This window comes from Balaenoptera ricei, chromosome 2 (assembly GCF_028023285.1).
Source record: "Balaenoptera ricei isolate mBalRic1 chromosome 2, mBalRic1.hap2, whole genome shotgun sequence".
Lineage (NCBI taxonomy): Eukaryota > Metazoa > Chordata > Mammalia > Artiodactyla > Balaenopteridae > Balaenoptera > Balaenoptera ricei.
In genome coordinates this window covers 101,244,963-101,271,387 of record NC_082640.1, presented here as the reverse complement: position 1 = coordinate 101,271,387, position 26,425 = coordinate 101,244,963, and the positions used below count along the sequence as shown (strand labels likewise).

Here is a 26,425-nt window from a genome sequence, read left to right as displayed (position 1 = left end):
GAAAAGGATTTTTGGAAATCATAGTACTGACTGGTTCTTGGAAATAGGGACATCTGGCCATCTTTGCCCAGAGCTACCTCTGGATACAATGAAGTAGGCTTCTGTCTGCTGCTCCCCAGAGGACATCCTGGATGTGACTGAGTCAGGACCACAGCATTCTTGGTTGTTATGCCTCTCAAAGTCAGCCATCCCCTCTCCGGAGCACGACTGAAACTAATTCAGTCTGGGTTGATGAAGCCTCTATTATTCTTAAAAAACCTGAGAGAAGAAGATTCCATATGCTCTTCCAGACAGTGGTGCCCATTCCTGAAAGAGCTCATAGCTGGGGACCTTCACATCCAATCAATCATGAAAACCACCCAGTTTCAATACACTTAGACACAGCCACAAGAAACCAGAGAGGAAATGAGGAGGAGGAGGCAGGCACCCTGGAAGAGGCTTGGCATCAACCCATGACAGCTCAGAAATGGAAATCTTGGCAGAAGCTTGCCACTTAAGTGGCTTTAGTTCTTCATTTTGGCAGTAAACCTAACACTCTCCCCGCAGTGTAGCCAGGAGGGGCCCACCTGAGGGCGAGGGCAAGTCATCACTGATCCTTCTTGTTCGGCTTCTCTGAGGTCAAGGGCAACGTGTCAAGATGGGGAGCGGGTTTATTTAGAGAGGAGCTTTGGTAGCTGGATTCTGAAAGTAGTGATCCTATTTTAAGAGCAAGGGAATGACACTATCATTTTATATGTGTGGTTGATCTAGCCTAGACCCTGCTGAAATCTATTTTCTCCTGGGCTATACAAAACAGACATAAAGCCATTTGGTGAATTTACATTACATTTTTCTATGATGATTTCAGTAGTCTCGAAGGGCTTTTGTCCTCTCTTGATCAGAACTGGCAGTGAGTCCCGCTTTGTTCCTAAATAAATGCCATCTCTCCGGATGGAACACCATGAATGACAACTGAAAGAGCACAGCACTGAGACTCCACAACTCCAAGTTCGAGTCCCAGTACTGTCCTTGCCAGTAACACTGGACATGTTAGTTCCTCAGAGCTCAGTGTTCTCATCTTAAAAAGAAGACAAGAATGTCTTCTTTTTTAAAAAATAAATTTATTAATTTTACTTATTTATTTTTGGCTGCGTTGGGTCTTCGTTGCTGCACGTGGGCTTTCTCTAGTGGCGGCGAGGAGGGGCTACTCTTTGTTGCGGCGCGCGGGTTTCTCATTGCGGCGGCTTCTCTTGTTGTGGAGCACGGGCTCTAGGTGCGCGGGCATCAGTAGTTGCAGCATGCGGGCTCAGCAGTTGTGGCTCATGGGCTCTAGAGCGCAGGCTCAGTAGTTGTGGCACACGGGTTTAGCTGCTCCGTGGCATGTGGGATCTTCCCAGACCAGGGCTCAAACCCGTGTCCCCTGCATTGGCAGGCAGATTCTTCTTTTTTTTTTTTTTTAAACATCTTTAGTGGAGTATGATTGCTTTACAATGTTGTTAGTTGCTGCTGTATAACAAAGTGAATCAGCTATATGTGTACATATATCCCCATATCCCCTCCCTGTTGCATCTGCCTCCCACCCTCCCTATCCCACCCCTCTAGGTGGTCACAAAGCACCGAGCTGATCTCCCTGTGCTATGCGGCTGCTACCCACTAGCTATCTATTTTGCATTTGGTAGTGTATATATGTCAATGATGCTCTCTCACTTCGTCCCAGCTTCCCCTTCCCCTTCCCTGTGTCCTCAAGTCCATTCTCTACGTCTGCATCTTTATTCCTGTCCTATCCCTAGGTTCTTCAGAACCATTTTTTTTTTTTTTAGATTCCAGATATATGTGTTAGCATACGGTATTTGTTTTTCTCTTTCTGACTTACTTCACTCTGTATGACAGTCTCTAGGTCTATCCACCTCACTACAAATAAGTCAATTTCGTTTCTTCTTATGGCTGAGTAATATTCCATTGTATATATGTGCCACATCTTCTTTATCCATTCATCCGATGATGGACACTTAGGTTGCTTCCATGTCCTGGCTATTGTAAACAGAGCTGCAATGAACATTGTGGTACATGCCTCTTTTTGAATTATGGTTTTCTCAGGGTATATGCCCAGTAGTGGGATTGCTGGGTCGTATGGCAGTTCTAGTTTTAGTTTTTTAAGGAACCTCCATACTGTTCTCCATAGTGGCTGTATCAGTTTACATTCCCACCAACAGTGCGAGAGGGTTCCCTTTTCTCCAAACCCTCTCCAGCATTTTTTTTTTTTTTTAAATCAGTGATTTTTTTAAAAACATTTTTCTGCTTCTTAGCCATTATTGGAACACACTACATTTTTTAAAATTAATTAATTAATTAATTAATTAATTTTTTGGCTGTGTTGGGTCTTCGTTTCTGTGCGAGGGCTTTCTCTAGTTGCGGCAAGTGGGGGCCACTCTTCATCGCGGTGCACGGGCCTCTCACTATCGTGGCCTCTCTTGTTGCGGAGCACAGGCTCCAGATGCGCAGGCTCAGTAGTTGTGGCTCACGGGCCTAGTTGCTCCGCGGCATGTGGGATCTTCCCAGACCAGGGCTCGAACCCGTGTCCCCTGCATTAGCAGGCAGATTCTCAACCACTGCGCCACCAGGGAAGCCCCTCTCCAGCATTTATTGTCTGTAGATTTTTTGATGATGACCATTCTGACCGGTGTGAGGTGATACCTCGTTGTAGTTTTGATTTGTATTTCTCTAACGATTAGTGATGTTGAGCATCCTTTCATGTGTTTGTTGGTAATCTGTATATCTTCTTTGGAGAAATGTCTATTTAGGTCTTCTGGCAGGTGGATTCTTAACCACTGCGCCACCAGGGAAGCCCAAGAATGTCTTCTTGGCAGTGTTGTTGTAAACATTAAATGAGATTGGGACTTCCCTGGGGGTCCAGTGGTTAGGACTCTGCGCTTCCACTGCAGGGGGCACAGGTTCGATCCCTGGTCGGGGAACTAAGATCCCACATGCCATGTGGTGTGGCCAAAAAAAAAAAAAGAAAAAAAGATTAGATGAGATAGTGTAAGTGGCTAGCATGTGGAAGCTCTCAATAAATGGCACCTTCATGATTCATGATAAGGCTGGGCTCATGTGATGGGTCTGACCACTTCAAATCCTTGACAGGGCAGGAGGCCACAGTCTGGGCCTGCAGGAGACCCAGGGCGAACAACCAGTCCCAGGCTCCCTGGAAGGAACAAGATGGTGAGAGGTTGGAGAGGTGTCAGGGCTGGGGAGTGGATACAACACTGGGCTGTCAGTGGTGTGCTCCATCCTCCTCATCCAGCAGCCGTAGGCTTGGTCTGCTAGGGGCTCCTGCCAGGAGTTGGGGGTCAGGGGAAAGGCAGAGAGCTCAGGACAGCTTGTGCAAGTTCAGAGTTTGGGTATTAGTGTAAGACAGCTAGCTACTGGAGCCCTCTGGCTGTCCCATCCAGAGTGGGTAGGATATCCTCTTCCTAGTCCCAGGGCCAGGCAAGGACACTCAGGGCAGAAAGAAACCATCAGTGTGGATAGAAAGAACAGCAGCTTCTTAATCAGTCCAGGAGAACAGAGCCCAACCGAAGCGTTGTCCTGATCTCATTTAATTATCGAAACGATTCCTCTTCTTCTGTCCTCCCTAGGGCTGTGTGCCCCAGATTCCCAGGGCCCAGTAATTGCCTCTCTGTTAATAGAAATCATCAGTGTTTATTACACCAAGCACTCCAGCTTATTTCGGCTCTCCTTGTAGCAACATTAAGGCGAATGCTTGGTAGCCTATCACCAAAGTGAGTCTACTTAATGACAAGAGTAAAGGCTCCCAAACTGTTCTCCTTTCTCAGGAGGGCCGAGGGAATCCTGAGCCAGAGCCTAATGAGATGAGCCACGGGGTCTGCAGCAGGGCCCTGACGTGGCCCTGGGTGAGCAAGAAGTACGGGGCCCAGGAACAAGGGAGTGGAATCCCAGCAAGATGACTGCTCCCACCTTCTCCCCAGAGGAAGTCTCCTGGGGGCTTCTGCTCCTTAGAGATACACAGCAACAGGAAGTGACCTTAGTTCATATATTCTTGCTCTGCCACTCAGGGCCTTGTACATTGTGGCCTCCTGGAACCTTCATCTTCTTCATCTTCTTGTCTATAAATCAGGAAGAATAATATCCACCTCCCAGTGCTGGCATGAGGATTAAATAAGAAAACAATGTGAAAGGATTCCAGTGGGCTGGCCAGAGAAGGTGTGCCACAAACCTCTCTTCCTTCCCTCCTTCTAGGAGTGGGTGCCATGGGCATGAAATGATCTATGGGATTGGGCCTTGTGCAGTGCCTGGTATGAAAGCTGGTTCCTTCCTGTAGCCTCTTCACCTCTGTGTCTGTTGGTGGACAGACTCGTCAAAGACAGGCCTGAGCCAGGACCCCCACAGTCCTAGGGTGCATGTGGATTTGGGCTGGACACCAAGCTGGCTGCCACTGTAGCTTCCAGACCCCCATAGGCAACAGCAGAGAATCCCCACCCTGCTGAACTCAGTTGTCATGCCCAGGTTCACTGTCAGCCGCCCTCTACGTGCCATCAGGTGACAGTCCTGCCCAGGGACCCATCTCTGAAGAGGTGGGCATTCTGTGTGGCCTCAAGGGGACCGGACAGATGTGAGGTCAAATGCAGAGGTGACCTGGCATCTTCTGTTGGCCATATCTATCTTTAGGCAGCTATGTCTTTTTTTTTTTCTTCTAACAAAAGGTCTCACGTATTTACTACTAAACCAAAGCACTAGTGCAGAAACATGCAAAGAGAAAAATAATTTTCTCAATAAAACACACCCAGCTGGTCAGACGGTAGTGATGTTCTCAAAGTGATATGGTAAGATGCAAGTGACCTTGACACAGCATAAGTGTGTGCCACTTCATATGCGAGGCTCCTTACAGACCCAGCTTGGTTCTTCTCCAATGTCTTCTCTTGGAGTTGTACCTCATTTTATTACCAGTTTTCGTTCGAATCCATTGGGGAACGGGATGATTCGCTTTTGTTTCTTGGCCAGGAATTGCTTGATCCTGAAAGTCTTGTGAGAAGACAAGACTTGTGAGCCTTGTGAGAAGACATGGAGCAAATCCAGCCGCGCATAGGATGGCGGAGAAGAGAAGAAGGCAGCTGTTGTCTTTTCAGGTCCTGAAGTGACTCAGCAGTTCAGGGAGCACAGGTGTGGAGCATCTGCTGAGGACTTTCACATGCATGAGGAAAGCGAGGCTCAGGGAAGTCTCTGAAGGCCCCAGGAAGGAGGAGACCAGCCCCGGAGCCAAGGCCAGCTGACTCCAAAGCTCTCTTCAGTCCTCTGCAGCCCCCTGCTGATAGTATCTGAGGAATTTATGCAAGTTAAACTACATCGGTTGTACAGAAGGCATTATTCAGGAAGCTTTGCTAATTCATTTGTAAATATACGTATGTCTTTTTTTTTGGTATAAAATGGCATGAATGTGTTTTCTGACAGTGCTGGCCCCCAAAAGCACAGGGGTTAGCTTCAGTAGGCTGTGCTGGTAGATAGGGAACTGTGGAGCTGGGAGGGTGACCAGGTTTCTGAGTGCCAGAATGTTCTCAAAGTTCACATTTGAAGTTTCGGCATTAAATCCTATGCAACAAAAAAATCACCATCTCCTCACCAAGGGGCCAAGGGAAACCCAACTCTGCCCCTACATCACTGGGTTCCTCGGTTTCTATTCTATTAATTTTTGTTGGAAACTTACGGTGCCCCTCACTTATTAGGAAGAAGAGGTCAGTGTTTGAGAATCAGTGTTACTTGTGGTACTGGGGTCTCTCCAGTAGTGGAAAGAGAGAGGCAAACATTTGGAGAAACAGAGGTAGAGACCAGACGTGTCAGAGCAGCTGGCATGAGGAGATGAAGCGCAGGGACCCGGCCACAGAGAGACAGGAAGAGGCCGCGGGTCTCCACTGCTTTCCACAATCTCGAGTGGCTGCCCGAGCTTGTCTCTGAAATGCCAGACTCACGTGAGTAATCACAGAGGTTCCTCTCTGGGCAGAGCCTCCCTGGCCGGTTCCTGTCCCGCCCTCACACGCGCATAATGGAATTAAACGTGACTCCACTGCAGTTCCAGCAGTGACTTAGGCTGCTGCAGTCAATAAAAACCCACTCTTGGAAAGAAACTAGATTACGGGTCAGGGAAGGGTGGGCAGTGCGCTGAGCCGCCTCTGATCATTCCCTGTGGGGGGCCTCCCCCATTCCTCCTCTCTTCACTTCCACCAAATTACCCACTGCTGCCAAAGTGGGGCCCCGGTTTCCAATTTGTTATTTAGACGGACTTTGCCTCGGACCCTCTGACATCGATGTGGCACCACAAGATTATGCAGCGTGGAATCCAGAGGAGTTTTCACAGTGAGACATTTTCTCTGGCGTCTGTCACTAAAAAAGCCAATCATCCCAATATTGAAGGGGCGGGTGGCACAGGCACGTGGTCCCTCCCTGCCTGTCACCCTCTAGAGCAGCGGTCCCCAACCTTTTTGGCACCAGGGACCAGTTTTGTGGACGACAATTTTTCCATGGACGGGGGCGGGGGGGAGATGGTTCAGGCCATAATGCGAGTGATGGGGAGCGGCAGATGAAGCTTCGCTCGCTCGCCCGCCCGCCCGCCGCTCACCTCCTGCTGTGTGGCCCTAACAGGCCACGGACCGGGGCCCCCTGCCTAGAGGGGGCAAGGTCGGCGCAGTCTCTGGCCATGGGGGCGGGTCTCACCTTACACGGGTGAGGGTCCACTCCGTATGTCTCCAACGTCTGTGCTTTTCTTAAAAAGTTCAGCTCTGATGTTGCTGGTGTTTGGCCACTGGAATAAAGAAAATGAGATGATTTCAGGATTTCCTGCTCCCATAGGTTCCCCTGAGATAAATTCAATTAGGAAGTGCTCAGGGTGTCTCACACTCCGATTTTTCCATAGAGTGTGCTCCCTGCTCCGTCCTAGGACCGACTTCAGAGACTCTTATCTAGGGTCAAAACCTTGGAAGTCTTCAGAGTGAGGCAGGCTACATAATGAGTGACATGGGCTGAGTGTAACACAATAGGGAGTGGTGGGGACTAGGGCAAACTGGGAATGCCACACCGTCTAATGAGGGCAGCTGCTCCTCAGCTCCAAGACTATAGTCTTGGAATGCAGTTTTGGACTGTAGTCACACCAGCATTGCTAGGTGTGATTTTTAAAGAGAATTCGCAGATACCGATTTTTATGTGGCATTTCAGTTTTAAGTACTATGGGGGCAGAAAAAAAAATACATCTGTAGGCTGGCTGCAGGCCATCTGATCTAGACTGAAACACAAAGAAGGGACCTGTATATCTTGCTGCCTAACCCTCTTCCTTTACCAAATGGGAACACAGGAATGGAGGGTAAAGAGATGCAACAGAAGACAGTGCTGAGCTCCCCAGACTCCACAATAGCTCTGTCTGCCCACAGGGTGATGACTGTGAAAAGGAAACAAGCAGAAAAAAGGAAGTAACCAGCGCTGGCACCAAGCCATCTGAAGAAGGGGCCTTCAGCGTCATTCCCCTCCTGGCTGCCTCTTTAGCAGGGGCGTGGATGAGCTCCACACAGAACCAGTGCAGGATCACCACAGGCTCTCTCAGGGTCCAGTGCCCTGGGAAGCTGACATCCTTCTACAGATGTAGGATTGGCTTCAGTGTGAGGAGGTGTGGGCAGTTTGTCAAGTCAACAACTCTGACGGCTGGTGGGCAGGACTGAAACTGTCTAAGTTCATCATTTGCCTCAAGTAATATGGCAGGGCAGGAAGACAAGCCAGCCTGAGGGAGAAGCAGACCAGATTCCCTCTAGTGTCTTTCTGGAGAGGCAGCAATCAATCAGCACCTCAGCAGCTTCTGTGCTGCCCCGTATGAGATACATCATAAACTATAGTGCAGTCTGGGCCCTCAAGGAACGCATGTTAGAGTTGGAGAAAGGAAACACAGACATATTTTTACATTATGAAGATGAGGCTGAGCCTGTGTAAGTAGTACCCGTGTAAGGAGGCTTTTTGTAGAATGCAGATGTCTGCACCCACCAGCGCACCTGAGACACAGGGAAGGTGTTTGGAAAATGCTGGCGCAGCAGGCAAAGGGCCGGGCACCAGAGGCAGCCTCCTTAGTCCCTGTGTGGAGACTGGAGGGCTCCGTGGGCTGCATTCACCCGCAACCCTCTGGGGCCCTCAAAGTGGGCATCATTTCCTGGGGGATCCCCTGACTTCTATGAGGTTTCTGGAGGACTGTCCCCACTGCTCTGACATCTCCTAAAACCCTCCTGGCAGGGCCTCCCGGCACACCCTTGATCTCTCCTTTGAATGAGCCAGGAGCCCTCACACATGTGTTTATTCTGACCTGTACCACAAGGGGCCACTATTCCCTAAGAGTGATGGGAGGAGCTGGGGCAGCACCTGCACAGGGAGAGGGGTGGGAGGCAGCTAGGATTCCACCTCTGGCAGGTGTCTCCATTCCTCTGGAGGGCGGGAACCAGTCCAACCACACACAGTGGGCAGGAGGTCTGTTTATAAGGCTAAAGAGGCTTTGGGGACATATTGGTTGGTAAAATCTTTGAGTGAAGGTGAAGATTTTTTGTTTCGGGGGGCATCAGGTAGGAACTAGTTTAAGGTTAATGTTATCATTAGAAATACCTTTTTCCCACCCCTTGGACACTGTCCTTCCCCAGAAAGGTAGTTACACAAACATCTGAAAAGATTTTTTAAAAAATTGCACTGTATTAATATGATGGCAGGTTTTATTTTACAATGCTGTATTGTATATAAATTTTTTCTTCATAGTTTATCAGTTTGGGGAATCTGTGCTCCAGTGTGCCATACAAAGTAGAGCCTAAACACCCTTTTGTTGCTTTTTAAAAAACCAGCCTTTGCAGAAAACACTATTTCATATGGGTGAGAGGATGCATTGATGCTATTTTATGGGATGCGGCACATTCTGGGTGACCTAGGAGAATCTGAGGACAAGCCTCCTGCTTCCAGCTGCTTCTCCCCTCCTTCCCTCAGTGCAGGGGTGTGGGGTTGAGGGAGCAGTGCTGAAGACACGCCCCCGAACGAGGTGCTCTCAAGGTACCCACACCAGCTATGAATCAGGCCAGCCCTGTGCGGTCCCATCCACTGACGCAGAAGCCACCTGTCACTGTCACAGACCGAGGTCGGAGGCTTGCCCATTTTTCACATCCCCACTTAACCTCTCCCTCTCTTCTCTCTTCTGCTGTTTATGTTTTCCTTTTCCCCAGTTCATGCTTCTTCCCTCTGTCTCTTCATTTATCTTAGTGAAGCAAATACCTTTCAGAGGCCAATCCTTCTCCATTTTCCTTATAATATAGCTTCTCTCTTGCCTTTAAGCCTCAGCCTGCACCACTGTTCTTGGAGAGAGAGCCTTGAGGTTGTACTGTCAGTGGATCACTGGAAATGGTACATGCCAGAGTCAGGAAGGCTGGGTCTGCAGGAGCAGAGGATGCAGTGCTGAGGCCGTGTGCTCAGGCTGTGAGGGAGACAGTGGCCTGGCCTGAACCGAGTGTCACGCACCTGAGTTCTGTTTTGTGAATCTCAGCAATCTTCCTTTCCAGCTTCTCTGAATGTTTAGGGAAAAACTGGAACTTGGAGCTGTAGCCTTCAGGGTGTTTTCCTGAGTCATAATCCCCAATCTCCGCTTGCAAAAGGAAAGTAGAGGAAAACAATTGTGGAGATAAGTAAATCATCACTGGCAAAGCAACAAGAGATTAACACGGAGGGCAAAAGCCAAAGTCGGCGCCAGATTTGCAAAGAACAGTGGATCCTAAGCACGGTTGTGAGTGGGGCAGAGGGCGTGTTCCTCAGGAGCAGGCCCACCTTTGTTTTCCCAGGTGTGCACACTGAGTTGATATCAAGGCCAAGTAGAGATGGTAGAGCTGACCCTGCGTTCTGAGGTCACCACATGTACATTTGCAATAAAAGAGCAGAAGCCTGCACCATGGCCCTCAAGCTCCGAGAAGAGAGCCTGGGAGCAATGCTCTTGGTGGCAGCACAGGAAACTGTGAGCTTGACCAGAAAGACAGAAGCTTTTGGGCCTGAGCCACATCCAAAGTCTAAATCTCGTTTTGAGGATTTTAGCAGGGACACAGCAAAATGATGAATGAGCCATGACCCAAACTCAGAACTCAACTCTCAGTCCAAATCAAATCAAAGCAAGTGAATACATTTGAATAAATATTCACTGAGGGCTGACCAGGTGCCAGGCCCCCTGGAGAGGGCTGCAGATTGGGAAGACTGGCTGTAAGCAGAAAGTACCGCTGAGTTCAGGAGCACCAGGTCCTAAGGCTGACTTCTCAGTTCCCAGCAGGGGCTGGGGCTTTCTCGTCCTGCAGATTCACAGAGAGACTCCATCCCCAAAGCTGCTGAGATCTCAGATCTGGGGTGGCCAGTGGGCCCACGCTACTCCCCACAATGTGTTCCCAGGTCAGAATCCAGCCTTCTCCACATGCAGCATTCCACAGGGAACACTGTGTGTGTCAGGAGGAAGGATGTTAAGAAGTTCAGCTGCTTTCTGGCTGTCTTTTCTCCTCCCCTAGTGAGAACCACAACCAGTGCAGGTGAGAAGTCTTGAGCGGGGAGTAAATATTAAGAGGAAAATGTGCCCTTTTTTTTACAACTGAATATTGTTCTGTGGCACAGGTCTCCTCATCGTGCCTTCCAAACTACTCGGGAATTTCTATCATTTAGCAAGAGACTAAAGGCTTCCCTGGGCTTAAAGTCTGAAGTGATCTTGAGCCATGGAGTCATTTATTATGATTTTACTTAGAAAGCTCCAAATGGGAAACATCAAGGTTGGATATCAATGACTTCTTTAAATTAAAAAAAAAAAAAAGAAAATTTCAATATGGTTGTCAGGGTAAAACTAGAGTTTAAAATTTCACTTAGATGGGGCCAGGTTTTCCTTTAACAATGAAAGGAGTATCTTTGGGTACCTTAAAGTTGGCAAGTACCTTCTAGACTTCCGGCTTAGGAGGTTTTTTAAAACAGGAGTCTCAGAAGTCAAAGTTGCAATAGGCTGACTTTTACATTCTTAACGCAGCTGTGATATTTTTTTTTGCTGGAAGAACTTTAGTTTCTTATTGGCAAGCATTTTTTTAGGTTCTGTTCACAAAGTAGCTTCCTGGAGTTCACAGATTTCTGATTATGAATTCAGATTCTTTGATAGAAACGTCATGATTTTAGTGCTATGGTCCAAAATAACCCAGTGACAGCTTCAGGCCAAAGGACTAAGAGAAATCTACGAACTTAGAAGACTTAGAAGTCACCTGCATTTCAGGAAAGGAGAAAGGATCACATACGAAGAGTACATACCTTTCCCACTGTTTTGCAAAAACCGCCAGTCTGGGTATTGGCTGAGTACAACCCCAACTCTGCCTTCTTTGCATGTTAGAAAATGGGTTTGTTACTTGGAAACATTTTTAACTTAGAGCACTCTGAATGGAAAGGTCTCTGAAACAGATACCAGAATTCCAAGGTGCTTCACATCTCTGAGATTTGAATAAAAAGACAGGAAAAAGCTGATTCGGATTACTCTCCAGAGTCTCGATAACTTTATCAACCAAGGGTGCAAGGAAAGCCACCCCCCCCCCATCCCCGAACAGAGTCTGAAGGGGCTGCCAGAAAGACTTTAGGTACAAACAATTTAAGGTTGCGTGGTCAGAGCTTCCTGGGTCTAGGGAGTCCAGGCAAAGTCCTTTAACTCGGGCTCTGTTTCAAGTTAGACACTGTTTATATCCAAGAAGTAGTCATCTGTGGTAACTGAAATAATGTAATCAGTACTTAGCATGAAAAGCAAATTTATCCTGTCAAAAGTCATTACCTTGAAGGATATAAGCTGCTAACAAGGCAGCATCTGATGTTTTACAGAGGAGGCGGCCGTGGTACAGATCCCTTTTGATCTGCAGGAAGACTAAATACCTGGAGAGAAAACAGAAAATGAACTATAAAGTATTTCTTTGATTGCTTTAAAGACATAAATATGTAATATAAGCCTATCAAAATCTCTGTCAGGACACTTTTACTACATTAAAACAAAAACCTCAAAACATACCACAGAACAAATAACATTTTTCATTTCCCTGAAGACTCTTTCAGGCATTTTGCCCTGAACTGATTTTGAAGTTGAATTCAAAACAACCTGTCAGTTTCCTTCTGTGGCTCAAACAGAAATGGCACCTCCTGGTTAAAAGCATCGTCCCCCAGTGCTGGGATTTGGAAGGAGCCGGCCCCGCTCAATTCAGTGCCGAGAAAGAAACCTGTGTCATAAGAGAGGGGCTGATGGGGCCTCTCTCTGCCTTGGACTCTCGCGGACGTTGCCTCTTAAGAAGCAGAGAGGTGGTGAAGGAACTAGCCCTGGGGAGAGTTCTGCCTCAGCTTGCCAAGTCAATCTGTCCATATGTGGAATGGCCCTCATTATGGGCAGAGGTCAACCAGACCTCTCAGAATTTGAATAAGGTGTAAGAAGAGGCACCGGTGAAGGAAATGCAGAAACTTGTGGCTAATATTTCTTCAACCACAGGAAGCTCTCACCTCAGGTGGAGGCAGGCTATCAAGAACAGCTAATAGTAGCTGATGTGTATTGAGCACTTACTATTTCCCAGTCCAGGACTTACACACTTGACATCAGCATTTCATCTAATTTCCGCATACCATTTTGAGATATATATTGTTATTATCTCCCTTTTTTAAGATAAACTGAGGCGTAAGTGATTTTCTCATGGGCACATAACTGGTAAGTGGCAGAACCAGGATTCAAATTCAGGACTGAGGTTGGCTCTTCATCACTGTGTTATTCTACCCTCTTTGCACTCTAACTGCTTTGTAGTTTCACAGGTAATTGGGTGGACTCGGTTGCCATGGAATGGAACTGCTGACGTTCCATCCTGAAAGGTCTTTACAAGGAGTGGGGTCTCTGATGTTCATAACCTCACAGGTGCCCTGAGAAGAGCAGAGGCCAGGGGGTATCACACCCTTAAGCGAGTCACCTACCACAGTGGCTCCTTGGCAGGAGGCATTTGTGGTGGTTTAAAAATATGTCCACAGGGAATTCCCTGGCGGTCCAGTGGTTAGGACTCTGCACTTTCACTGCTGAGGTCGTGGGTTCAATCCCCGGCTGGGGAACTAAGATCCCACAAGCCGCGTGGCATGGTTAAAAAAAAAAAAAAAAAAAAAAAAGTTCACAAATTCCTTGATACTCCTCATTTCCAGAGGCAGAGCTTAATTCACTCCATTTGAGTGTGGGTTAGACCCAGTGGCTTGCTTCTAACAAGCAGAATAAAGCAGGAGTGGTAGTTAGTGTCTGACATCTGAGACTAGGTCATAGTGTCCCTGCAGCTTCCTCCTTGTCCTCTCCTTCTCTTGGATCACTCACTCTGCTCGAGGACACTTAAGCAGCCCCATAGAAAGGTCCACGTGGTGAGGAACTGAGGTGTTTTGCCAACAGCTAGCAAGGAACTGAAGCTTTCTGCCAACAGCCTCGTGAGTACACCATCTTGGGAGTGAATCCTCCGGTCAAACCTTCAGATGACCACAGGCCCAGCCAACCTCTTGGCTGCAACCCCAGGAGAGACCCTGAGCCAGAAGCACCCAGCTAAGCCGCTCCTGAATTCCTGACCCACAGACACTCAGAGATGAGAAATACTTTTATTTTAACTGAAGTTTTGTGGCATTTTGTTAAACAGCCATAGATAACTACAGCATCCTCACAGGAGTAATGAGAATATGGTAAAATTCCCTTAAATTCCATCAGTTTGAACCAAAAAGAAGTTGGGCACTCCCTGGACAACTAGAGGTGTTTCTATTGCTTCTGTTTTCAGGCTGAAGAATAAAACAGAGGATTCCATGCCCACTTGATCATGTGAAAATGCTCAAAAGAAAGAGGACCAGTGACAGCACAACTTCTGGGGTGAGGAGGGGCACCAGCACGTGACTCTGAGAGCTCGGGGCTTGGTGATTCAAGTCATTAAACAGAAACGAAGGAGCAATCAAACCTTCTTTTCTCCTAAAGCTTTGCTATTCAAAGTGTGGCCCACGTAACAGGGGTATCAGCAGCATCTGGGAGCTTGTTGGAAATGGAGAATTAGGCCCATCTGAGACCTACTGAATCATTTTAACAAGATCCCCAGGTGATCTGTACACAGATTAAAATTTATGAAGCACTGTCCTAAGAAAATTCACAAGCATTCTTCTAACCACATCAGGATGGACTGCCCTCCTCAAACCAAAGGGAAGGTGACTACTGTGGTCCGGAAGTTAATAAGAACTCCCCTTCTTATCCCAACCACTCCCACTCGGCCCCAAGGAAAACTGAAGGAAAAAGACATCGTGCAATAAGTAGTAATTTTTTAAGATGGATCTACCAGATCAAGCTTGTCTTCACCCTGCTTCCCACAATGAAATGCCACAGGTGTGTGGAAGGAAGGGGGCAGCGTTTCTCTGCCTCTTACTGCTTCAACTCCCACCTTCCACCGGCTTTGGCAGGATGTAGCAGCAAGCCTTTGGCCTCTTACTTACAGCTCACTCCCGGGGCCTGAGTTCATGCACCACTCCTCCCACACCTCTCTGCTTGTCTGTGTCCAAAATTCAGGGACTGCACGTACTGGACTGAAGGAGATATTTCAAAGGCTCTGGATAGTGATCCTCAATGTGGTGGTGAGGAGAACACCCTGCCCTGGGTGGGGAAGCATGTGAGAGTCTGTGTATGGGTGCTGCTGGGTTTGAAAAGGCTCCTCTAGAGCTTCTGATTTGCCCTCCAAGGGGGGCACGCTCCTCCTCACGGTGAGACCCACGATAGGTGCATGCCAGGTGCCTCAGGTGAGCTGGAAAGGAAACAAGGCTTTCCGCTGCTGGGCGGGGTTCCTTCAGACTTCAGAAGGTAGAACAGCTACAGGGAGGTCAAGGGTAAGGCCGTGGGAACACTGTCAAGCAATGGTGCAGCAACTGGAGGGAGAGGGGATGGAGGGGCAAGTCAACATCCTAAAGAAACACAGCACAGTCTGCAGAGGACGAGATGAGCTCATGAAAGAATCAACTGACAGCTTCAAGGGAGACAGTTACACTAGGGGTCCCCCCTCCCTTTTCTCCCACAGCTGCTTCCATCAAGCTTTGTGTTTTGTTCATTTAAGGAGGTAACCAATGACTCAGTGTTGTTGGTCATGAAAATACATCCCACATGACTCATAGCATCCTTAGACCTATTCCCAAGAGGCCCTGGCATGTTCTCCCCTGCGACATAAGGGCCTAAGGAAGACTATCTTGTTGCCTGAGGCATTGTCACCAGGGCCACTGTGTTGCCAGGCAAGGGATCAGCCTGCTAGGCTGATAATGAGCAGCTCATAATGAGCAGGCTGGCTGGGCTACCCAGTCTCAGACACTCATAGTAGGAGTTACAGAGCCTAACTCTCTCATTTTATAGCTAAGGAAACAGAACCCGCATGGTAATTCAGTGAGCTATGGTTAGGGAGAAAAGGGTCCTAAATGAAGTCAGGGGAACTCTTTGTCATCAGAGGGAAATTCTCACTGGAATGAAAAAGAAATCAGCTTTAGACCAGATTTAAGACAAAAAGCTTGCTCTTTAGGACACTTTTTTGGTTAAACTTTGCCTATCTCCTTCTGGCTTCAAAGAGGCTTTACCTCACCTCCATTTTTGTTTAAATGCCAGGTTGTCGTAAATTGATGGAGGACCATCCAAAGGCAGAATGTGTGAGAGCCTAAAAGACGACCAAGGAGGGCTTCCCTGGTGGCGCAGTGGTTGAGAATCCACCCTCCAGTGCAGGGGACACGGTTCAAGCCCTGGTACGGGAAGATCCCACATGCCACGGAGCAACTAAGCCGGTGCGCCACAACTACTGAGCCTGCGCTCTGGAACCCGTGCTCCACAACAAGAGAAGCCACCGCAATGAGAAGCCTGCGCGCCACAATGAAGAGTAGCCCCTGCTCGCTGTAAAGCCCGTGCGTGGCAACAGAGACCCCACGCAGCCAAAAAAAAAAAAAAAAAAAAGATTCTTCAGGGTTTAAAGAAAAAAAAAGATGACCAAGAAAAACCTATGTATTTCTGGAACGTGTACATCCAAGGAACTGGCTTTGGCATTCTGATTTCTGATATCAGAGGGTGGGGATGAATCCAGAGATATTTCCACAATTAAAGGTTCTGAACTCTGGAAAGCACTGGAAGCTCCTGAAGAGTTTCTTCCAGAAGATCCTTTGGCCCTGTCTTCCCTTCATTAGATTCTTTGCCCCTGGTTTCCTCTATTTTCTGCCATCCCTTTTCCTAACTATGATCATGTTTAGTATGTCTTCCTCCCCCATACTAAACTGCGGGCTCCTTGGAGTTAGAGATTATGTTTTGTCACTTTTAATATTCTTCTAGAGAGCCTATACATCCTGTGCCTATTCACCCTCCCTCCCACCCATCCACCCACTCATTCATCCATCCATCCATCCATCCATCCATTTATCCATCCAACCACCAACCCATCCATCCATTCAGCCATCCATCCATCTGTTCATCCAACCTTCCATCCATCTATCCATCTAGTTCTGAGCACACACATGTGCCAGGCACAGCCACAAGTGCTGGGAATACAGCAGAGAACAAAGCAGAGCTCCTACTCTTATGGAGCTTACATTCCAGTGGACAGAGACACAATATAGCAGTGATTTACTGAGGGCGTGCTGTGTGCCACACACTGTACTGTTTAACACGCACTCTTTCAGCAATTCTATGAGGTGACTACTGTTTTCATCCCTGTCTCATAGATGAGGAAAGGAAGTGACCAGAGATATTGTTGCTTGCCTTGTCACATGTCTAGTGAAAGAACGACCTGGGATTTGAACTCAGATCTTTTTGATTCCTTCTCCCAGGATTGGCACACTAAACCTGCCACCAGAGTCCCCAGTGAGATAAAATAACATTTTATTGGAACACAGCCATGCTCATTCATGTATGTACTGTCTGTGGCTGCTTTCGCATTACAATGGCAGAACAGATTAGTTGCGACAGAGACCATATGGCCCACAAAGCCTAAAATACTTACTATCTGGTCTTTTACAGAAAAAGTTTGCCAACCCATCTTAGCCTAAGCGTGGCTCAAGTGATGTTCACTGATGGAATACATTACCTATAAACTCTATTAACTTTTTTTAAAAAAATAAATGACCTGAAAAGTCTATTAACATTTTTTTGAGCACCTGCTCAAACATGTGTCAGGCAGTTTGCTTCCTTGGAAGGTGGGGCCCCATGTGCATTCAGTTTCCTTCTATTACTTGAACCTTCAACGAGTTCGAACACCTGCAGCCCTTGTTAAAAGCTAAATCTGTTGCCTAATCCCCATTTTCTCTGCCTTGTCTCTAGCTCAGACAAGAAAATCTATTTATTTATTTAAAAAATGACAAAAGAGATTAATCAGGACTTGGCAACTAAATTTATCATCTGGGAAGAGTCCAAGAGATAAATTGAAGCACAGTTCTTCTTCATCCCCTCCTCTCAGCCTGGCTTTATGGGAGTAACTGAGACGGCAGCAAAATTTAGGACTGATATTGGCAGGAAAAAACACACTGACAGCTAAATTAGTTTGGCAGGAAGGTGGGGTGGAGAGCTCTAAGCCAGTAATGAATTATGGGTATTGAATGAGGCTGGGGCAGGTACCCACTCTTTTAAGAGCAGCAGGGATGTGAATAAGGAGAAAGATGCAGCGAAGCCCGGGGCCTCCACAGAACGCCTCAGGGAGGGAGAGGCACAAAGACTCCAAATCAGGCCCAGGCACCCTGAGGTCCACACACCTGACAACGCTTGGAAAATGCACTCTAGGTAAGGAAGGCTGGTGAGGCAGAGAGCAAGGGGAAAATAGTCGAGGATGGTGCGCACAGTTGCATGCGGAAGGGGCAGGAGCTCACATGCTTGCCAGTGTCTTTGAAGTTTGCTGACTTGCAGAGATGCCTGGCCATGGTTTTCCCAGTCCTCACAAGTTAGCTGCTTAAGTGTTAGGACTCTAGCTAGGACAGAAAAGGAGTGGGCATTATCACATAAACAAGGGAGAAAAGCCAGAACCAACTGTACTTGTGCCCTATGCAGAGCCCCTGAGGTCCACGGACCATGTAATCGACCTGGCAGTAAACAGTGAGCCTTTGCTCAGTGCCAGGCTCCCTGGGGGTGTATTAAGAAGTACAAGACCCCGAGTAGTGGTTAATCCTCCCAACAAAGCTGGGAGGTACTATTACTATCCTCATAAGGACAGTAATAAGGGATCTGAAGGTCAGAGAAGTTAAATATTTTATGTCCAAGGCCACATAGCCAAGAAGTAACAGAAACAGGATCTGAGCCTCCTGGTCTATGCTGCTTCTTGGGTAGGAGGGTCTGTACATTAGTATCATGTAGTGACATTTGTTTTAGAAAATTGTATAGCTAAGACCTCCTCCTGGGACTTCCCTGGCGGTCCAGTGGTTTAGACTTTGCCTTCTAATGCAGGGGGTGTGGGTTTGATCCCTGGTCAGGGAGCTAAGATCCCACATGCCTCACAGCCAAAAAACCAACACATAAAACAGAAGCAATACTGTAACAAATTTAATAAAGACTTTAAAAATGGTCCACACATCAAAAAAATCTTAAAAAAAAAAAAAAGACCTCCTCCTAAGGGCCAAGAGAACTATATATTTTTGTCCTTTAATCAAATCAGAAAGCTGTGTGTCTGTCGTGCTCTCACTGGCAGCCCTCTGAGTTGTTAGACCAAATCCTCTCATCCTCACTGTTGGTCCAGTGAGGTGGAGAAAAGGTGATCCTGATGTGAGGTGGTAGGAAGCTAGGTGCTAGGCTCTCAACAAAGATGTGTTAAATCTGCCCTGACATGTGGACAGGGGCGTGGACTTCTGGGTCTGCCCTGGCACCATCACCTCTTTCGGGAGAGAAAGGCGGGGAGGGAGGGAGGAAAGGAAAGGGGGGAGGGGGAGGGAAGCGGGGAAGGAGGGGCAGGTACAGAACCATGGCAAGCACTCTGGAAGTCATGAGCAGGGCAGGCTAGTGCTTTACCAAAACTCCTCTCCGTTTAAGTTGTTAAACACAGTGGTTCTACCCTCACTCTCCTGCCTAAAGCTACAGGATTGCTCATTAATGTGGATGAGCTTGGTTTTCACAGGCAAAGTAGGGGCCACATCCACTTCCACATGGATGAGCAGAGCCTGCAGTTTCCATGTGCCCAGTAAGGAGCACGAGACTTGGTTGTAACTACACACTTCACTGTCCTTAGTGCTTTAAAGTGGGTGGTGGGAGCGCTCAGAGCACCTGGAGGAAACAACCTTCCTGATCCTTTTGATTCCTTCGCAAGATTCCCCTCAGCCTCCACTGGGGCTCATGTGGAGTTCAGGATCTAGAAATAGATCTCGAGGCCTTAGAGGACAAGCAGCCTCTACACTGGCAATGGCCTCGTCCCGATCTTTGCCGTCTCTAAGGCTTTAGGGAGTGGGGGCAGAGCTGGCAGAGCTGTCTCTCCCTCGGCTCTAGGATCCCCTGGCATCATCTCTTCACCTAGGGCTCCACCCTTTACAAGGTAACATCAAGGTTTTGCTAATGTCCAAGTTACATCTTTCTAATATAAAAATTAAGGATCCCAGTTCAGAGAGTTCTAAATCTCTGAGGTCAGACTTTTAGAGTGAATTTGGCTTAGATACACAAAACCCTTGGGGGAGCTTTGAAGCTCCAATTCATTGACCCTCTTGCAGGATGGTGTGGGCACAGAGGTTCTTTCTCATCCCCAAGCGGTGCTGGATGAGACAGGATTCATTCCATGTAGCTGCCTGCCACGGAACACGATCCCCACAGTGAAGGGTTTATCACGGGCCTGATGCATCAGCACACGGGAGGTCACCCACCTGGACTTAAAATCTTCAGTGTTTCCCAGCTTGTTTTTCAGTGTCCTGCTTTGCCATTTCCCAAGTACATTAGGCTGCTGGAGTCTATTTCAAGCCCCCAAATAAGCAGCAACACGGCCGTCTCCAAAAACATCCATGGTGGCCACATCATTGGTAAAAGAAAAAGTGCTTTTGATTAATTCATTACTCCAGACCCCTTTGCAGAGGACCAGTTTAAGATGAAGTATTCTTGAAGGAAAGAAGCTCACTCCGTTGCAATTCTACTGAGGGGATGAGCAAAGAGAACATGTGGAAATGAAATATAGAAGTGAGGCTATATTTAGGAAGAATTCCTTGCCTATCAGAGTTGGGAGCTTCCAAAGTAGAGGATCTAGGAAGCTACAGTCCCTCTTTCCTATCCTCTCCAACAAGTCTCAGAGGCTGAGGCACAGGGGCTCAGCCTTACCTGGTTATTTCTTCTTTCAGGGCAGCAGGGTCTGCAGGGTAAAACTTCACACGGAAACACATGGTGAATGGAGGCTGGGCTGCAGAGAAAAAGAGGTGCCCATCAGGAAGACCCTCCCAGGAAGAGGACTGGGCTCCCCGCCCCACTGGGATGCACAGGTCTCTGAACCATCTGAAGAAAATCTTCACGTGTTTAGGGCCAACTTCCACTTAGAACAGTGGAAAATTCCCAAGACTCACTGCAAGTGGGAGGTTTCCTCCCACCCTCCCCAGGGGTGAGGCTTCCGTCTTTTCACGGACAATACTTACATCTCAACTGCTTCACCACAGACTTTGTAAACTCCAACCAATGCTGAAACAGAGAACACAGAACAAGAAAGCCCTAATGAGAAGCAGTGTCAAATATAACTTGTTTTATTCAATTTAAAAAACCAGACAGATTGTAGCCCAGGGTGAAAGCAGCTCAGAAGCTTGTGATATGTAGGCTTGGAGAGTACAGAGTGATATGATTTTCTGAAATAAGCTCCCCATGGAACCAGCTGTGAAGGGGGGAAGAGATCCAGCTTCAGATGCCATTTCTGGGCTTCCCTGGCAATGTCGCCTTCCAACGTAGGGCGCCAGAGTTCCAAGCCATGTTTCTGGCATGCCAGTAGGCACAAATGAATGCACGTATGTGTGATGGGGACAGAGCCCCACCTGGCTTTAGTAGGGAAATACTCCCTTTAGTGGGTTGTGTTTGTTTGTGTTATGCAGTGGGGACACGATGACACACAGAGGTTATTGGTAGCAGCTCTAGAAAGCACTGGCAGGTGGAATTTCATAAATGGTGAGAAGGCAGGGATGGCTGGTGTATATTTCATCTTTGTTTGAGCAACACATTGCCAACCCTTGTGCTAGGGAATACGTACTCAGGATTCCTTGGCATCCAGGGATGTTTAAAATCTAAGTCTCATAAGATAACTAACCACAACCAATGTGTAGTATCCTGTTTTCCCTGGATTTTCACAGAGGCAGGACATAGTAGCAATGCATTTTTTCCCATGGTACTTATGTTTGGGAAAGGAAGCAACGAGAACGTTCTATATCAGTTTCCCACTTCTACATGGATGCCTTATAAAATGCACTATTGATGTTTGTTGCTTTCATGATAATCAGGAACCTTGATAATTTAAAGAGAGCTAGAATTGCTGATATTTGGGGCTTGATTATCTGGAAGTAGCTTAAAACCACTGCTCTGTGAGGGCAGAAAACTCTGTCTTGTTTACCACTGTATCACTGGTGCCCAGCTCAGTGTTCAATGTGCAGCTGTAGAACAGGAGAAGGAACCAGGTCCACACCTCCCTCTTTTTTGACTACTTCTATTTAGTAAGACGTCTGGCAGAGTCCTCCCTCTGGCAGGAAAGCAGGCAGGGCCACGCAGACACATCCTGGCCTCCCTCGATGCCCAGCTCTCACCTTCTGGGCTGGGCCGTGGGTCACACAGTTAATGGACCCACCAAGAGCCAGTTCTTCCGTCAGCTCCACACGGATAATCTGGGCTGACATCCTGCTCTCTTGCTTCCTCTGATCTCAGTTCCCACGAGGCTGGCAACTCATTATAGCCACACAGTGGGGTTAAGAGGTCCTTCTCACATTACACGGCCCACTGCGGCTTGGCTTCACAGGGAAGCAAAGGCAGGAGATGAAACTGCACGGAAACAACTGGGGTTCCAGACCATGCCTATGAAGGCGGAGGAGGCCTGTCTGTGCGGAGCACACCCGACAGTGAGAAGAACACAGCAAGTGTCAAGTGTCGGGGACTCAGAAAACTGAATGCCCTGAGGCACTGGACCCATAGATCAAAATAAATAAACGAAGATAGATAGAAGCTAAGTGCAATGATAGATCCATTATCAGCAGAAGGCAGAGAGGCTGAATGACAAAAGGCTATTCCCCTTGGCAATAGCTGGAGAGAAGACTTTAGTTTGTACTGCAGTGAGAGCTCCAGAAAGGAGTGAGGCTGGAGGAGACTGGGAGCAGGTGGAAAGAAGGTGGAAAGCTTGTCCAAGGGAGGCTCTGGTAGAGAAATCTTGACAGGATCCCCAAAATACGGTGATGGCCAGAGTTACCTTTTGCAGCTGTCTGCCTATATCTGGGTCCCAGAATCACTAGCAAATTGATAACATTGGGTTGGGGAGGAAGGGTCAGGAGAAGAGTAAAAAGAAGGTTCAGAGAGCAGAGCTTCCTCCTGCATTTGGGTGAAGGAGCCAAGGTGGTACAATCTTCAGACTCTGGGGGCTTGAAGGAGAGGCTGAGAATTGTCTGAGACCAGGGCCTGAGTCAGGAACAGGGGAGGGGGAGTGAGGGCAGCTCCTCCAGGGGGGACCAGAGAAATCCCAGACCCCATGGAGACCCCTGCAGAGCAGGCAATGATGGGATGGATGTGAGCGCTGGGTCCTGCCGCCCTGGTGCTCAGGGGAAGAGGTCTGGGGCGGGGGCAGGGAGCTCATCTCCTCCATCTCTTATCGTGATCAGTAGATCTAGGACAATTCTTTACAGCTCTCAAGGACCCTCTCAAGCCTCCCTGCTCTCCTTAAACCCTCAATAAAAGCACAGAATCATGTTACTTTAGAGGCTAGAGGGTGTGAATTCAGCATGGAACCCCCAGAAACCACACAGGCTCTGGCATCAGGCAGGTCTGAGCAGGAGACAGGCTTTGCCACTTGCCTTGGGCAAGTTACGTAAGCTGTCCGAGACCGTCCACTCATCTGGAGAATGGATGGTATAACTGCGGATGCTCATCTCATTCGTGGTAAGGATCGAATAACACATGTGAAGCTCTTAGCTTCGTGCCTGACACACCTCATCACTCAACGTCCATTGGCTGAAAGATCTAGGTTTGTGCCCAGCGTGGAGCCTGGCACATAGGAGTCACTCCGTGAAAGTTCATTTCTCCTTTTCCCCATTTCCTTATTTTTCTCTGTCTCCTTTGGCTTTTAATCTTTGTCATCTCAACATACTCTCTTATCCTCCTCAAGCACGTGCTGATCCAACTAAAAAATAATGAACAGGATACATTTCACCCTTTTTTCTTCATACACCACTGTCTTTGGGAGATGAAGAGACCTTGGGGTAACTGGTCTTCCTTCTTAAGGAGAAACAGCTCTGACTCCCAAAAATAAACAAACTACAACAACAAAATCCCTTTGTAAAAACAGTCTAAGAGTCTACCATTACAGAGTGAACGGACACCTACAGCATGTGAGGACATGTAGCTTCCTGGTGTCGTGGAACTTCGGGGGGTCTTATACTATCGTCCAGAGCTAAGGATAGTATTTATGCCAAGACAGTGGGGCCTTTATAGGGTGAGGGGCTGACCTCAACACTCCTCAAACACTGGTGATGCTCAAACTTCTGCTGAGCCAGGAGGAATGAAACACGGCAGCAAAGTGGGGCGGGGCTTGTCAAAGGAAACAGATTCAGGCTTTTGTTTCTTTCCTATAGCTCAAGTCTTCAGCATAAAACCCTAAATGTGACCTGGAGACACAGCGGCTCGGAGCATCAAACAACAAAACAACACCTGGGAACTTCTGTGGTGGCGCAGTGGTTAAGAATCCACCTGCCAATGCAGGGGACGCGGGTTCGATCCCTGGTCCGGGAAGATCCCACATGCTGCAGAGCAACTAAGCCCGTGCGCCACAACTACTGAGCCTGCACTCTAGAGCCCGCGAGCCACAACTACTGAACCCACGTGCTGCAACTACTAAAGCCCGTGCGTCTAGGGCCCGTGCTCCGCAACAAGAGAAGCCACTAAAATGAGAAGCCCGTGCACTGCAGTGAAGAGTAGCCCCAGCTTGCTGCAACTAGAGAAAGCCCGGGAGCAGCAATGAAGACCTGACGCAGCCAAATTAAATAAACAAACAAACAAACAAATAAATAAATAACAAAAAACACCACCTGACTCCTGCCTGCTGAGGGAGTTACCTGTGGCCCTGGGCAGCTGGGAGGCTGCGCCCTCCGGGGCTCCAAGGTCCCCAGTGGTGACAGAGATGAAGCTCATGTTTGGAGCTATGAAAAAAATGAGTGGACCCATGAAAGGGGGGCCCTCTGGGGCTCGTGGTGACAGTGCTTTTGGAGGATGGCAGACGACAGTGGGTGTGGGGAAGGGAGGCAGTGAGGCCTGAATGCTTCTGCATACTTTCCCACTTCGGTGGGGATGCCAGAGAGAACCTCCCCACGCCGAGCAAAGGGCTGATGGACGGAAGTTATAGGAAGTGCAGGTGTGGGCCTGAAGGGTAGCTGGGCAAGTGGAGGGCAGGAGCGTGGCACTATAACCCACTGACTCACCCACTCACCATTCCTGCAGCAGATATTTACTGAGCATCCACTGCATTCTAGGCCCTGTGCTAGTTCCATGGGTTACAGTGATGCATGAGATAAAGTCCATGCTCTCATGGAACTCATATTTTTGCAAGGAACACAGGTAATCAAACAGGCGATACCAGCATGGTGTAATAAGTTCTACTCCGATAGGGGTAGAACAGGGCACATGGGGGCACATCAGAGGGGCCCGTCAGTCAGAGTAGGGGTTAGGGAAGGCTTCCGGGAAGAAGTCAAAGCCTAAGCTGAGACCTTCCATGTGAGAAGGAGTTAGCCAGAAGGACAGTGTGGACAGTACAGAAGTGAGGAAAGGGGAAGCAATGTTCCAGAGGAGAACTGTACAGGTGAAGGCTCTGAAGAGGAGAAGACTGACGTGTGGAGAGCCACAGTATCGACTGGCGGGGCCACAGCAGGGTGGAGACGGTCGGGGAGATGACGCTGGAGGGGTAGTCAGGGGCCTTGTTCCTGTATCTGTCCGGAATAGCACAGTCCTTGTCAATGCCTTGTGTCTGTAGAGCCGCCCACGTTGTGTAGAGCAGAACAAGACTTGCAGGATTTGCAAGGGCTGAAAAGCCCACGTCAGTTCGGCTCCATCTCTGTCCTGCCCGGATTGGGTTGTTGTGACACTTAGGTGAGACCCTTCCTAACCAGAACAAGGTGAATCAGCCCATTTACTAGAGAGGGGCAGGAGAGCCTCAGACTGTGACCTGGGCTCTGAGACCACAACACCTGCCCAGCTGCCCTGACTCTAACTGGGCAGTTTTGGGCAAATCACTTCAGCTCTCGAGGCTGCCATTTCAGCATCTAAAAAACGATGGACCACTCCAGCTGAGCTCTGCTACGGGGTCTTCCAAGTCTCACCATATGATCTGATGAGATGACACCGAACTGCAGGGTCCGGTTGGTCCCCGACTCCTGAGGCTAAACTCTGAACATGAGTGACAGACAGTTCAGGGCCTCAGGCTTACTGACCACCCCTCTCCTCCACCTGTGCTTTGAATACTGACTTACCCGCTGCTTATCAGGGTCCACAAAGCGGATCCCAAAGTAGTCTTTCTCAAGCAGATTCAGGTGGTGGCAAAGAAGGTCAAACAGGTATTGGCCTTTGGCATCTCTCTGCAAAGAAAGCAAGCTCCATTGAGAAGTGGGCGGGCTTCTTCAGTGTAACTTTGTTTTGATGGTCATTAAAAATCGTTTGTAACAGTTGCATGAGGATGTGAAAGGGGCACATGTCCATGACTATGTCCTCCATATTGTGATGGATTCAACATTCTCAGGAATTCTGAGGCTTTCAGCACCTGGAAGGAGCCCAAGAACCCTTCCTTCCACAAAGATGTCAGAGAAGGCAGATAGAATCAGGTAGGCCCAGTTCCCACCTACAATGCACACAGCTTTCCTCTGGACTGTCGTGTGGCACACACCAAGTCCGGCTGGCTCTGCCTCTAAAGTGCATCATGAATCCTCCTGCTTGTCTCCATCCCCATCACCAACTCCATAGGTGAAGCCACCACCATCCCTCAGCTGGACCATGGCCAGAGCCTACTGGCCAGTCCTCTGCCTCTGTGCTCACCCTTTCTCCACATGGCGGCCAGGGTGACCACAATTTAGACAAACTGTCTTTTTTTAACGAATAAGTAATACAGGCACACAGTAAGATATTCAAACATACAAAAGAATACACTATGAAGAGTCTCCCTTTTACCTCACTCACCCTATGCTGCAGTTCCCCACCCCCAGAAGCAAACCCTCACCAGCTTCTTGG

General features: G+C 48.3%; 1 protein-coding gene and 1 pseudogene across 3 annotated transcripts in view; both read right to left on the bottom strand.

Annotated features, from left to right (window-relative positions):
* FRMD5 (FERM domain containing 5) overlaps nt 1–26,425 on the bottom strand; it is a 409,984-nt gene that overhangs the window by 20,462 nt on the left and 363,097 nt on the right. For all 3 annotated transcript variants that reach the window (XM_059913406.1, XM_059913405.1, XM_059913408.1), the window contains exons 2-7: nt 25,675–25,779; nt 20,614–20,656; nt 20,306–20,384; nt 11,819–11,916; nt 9,514–9,637; nt 6,703–6,790 (exon numbers count right to left, since the gene is read on the bottom strand). In XM_059913406.1, coding sequence (XP_059769389.1) covers nt 6,703–6,790; nt 9,514–9,637; nt 11,819–11,916; nt 20,306–20,367 — 372 coding nt within the window. In that variant the 5' untranslated portion in view covers nt 20,368–20,384; nt 20,614–20,656; nt 25,675–25,779. The remainder of the gene's footprint in view (nt 1–6,702; nt 6,791–9,513; nt 9,638–11,818; nt 11,917–20,305; nt 20,385–20,613; nt 20,657–25,674; nt 25,780–26,425) is intronic.
* On the bottom strand, nt 4,880–6,389 carry LOC132360814 (large ribosomal subunit protein eL39-like; annotated as a pseudogene).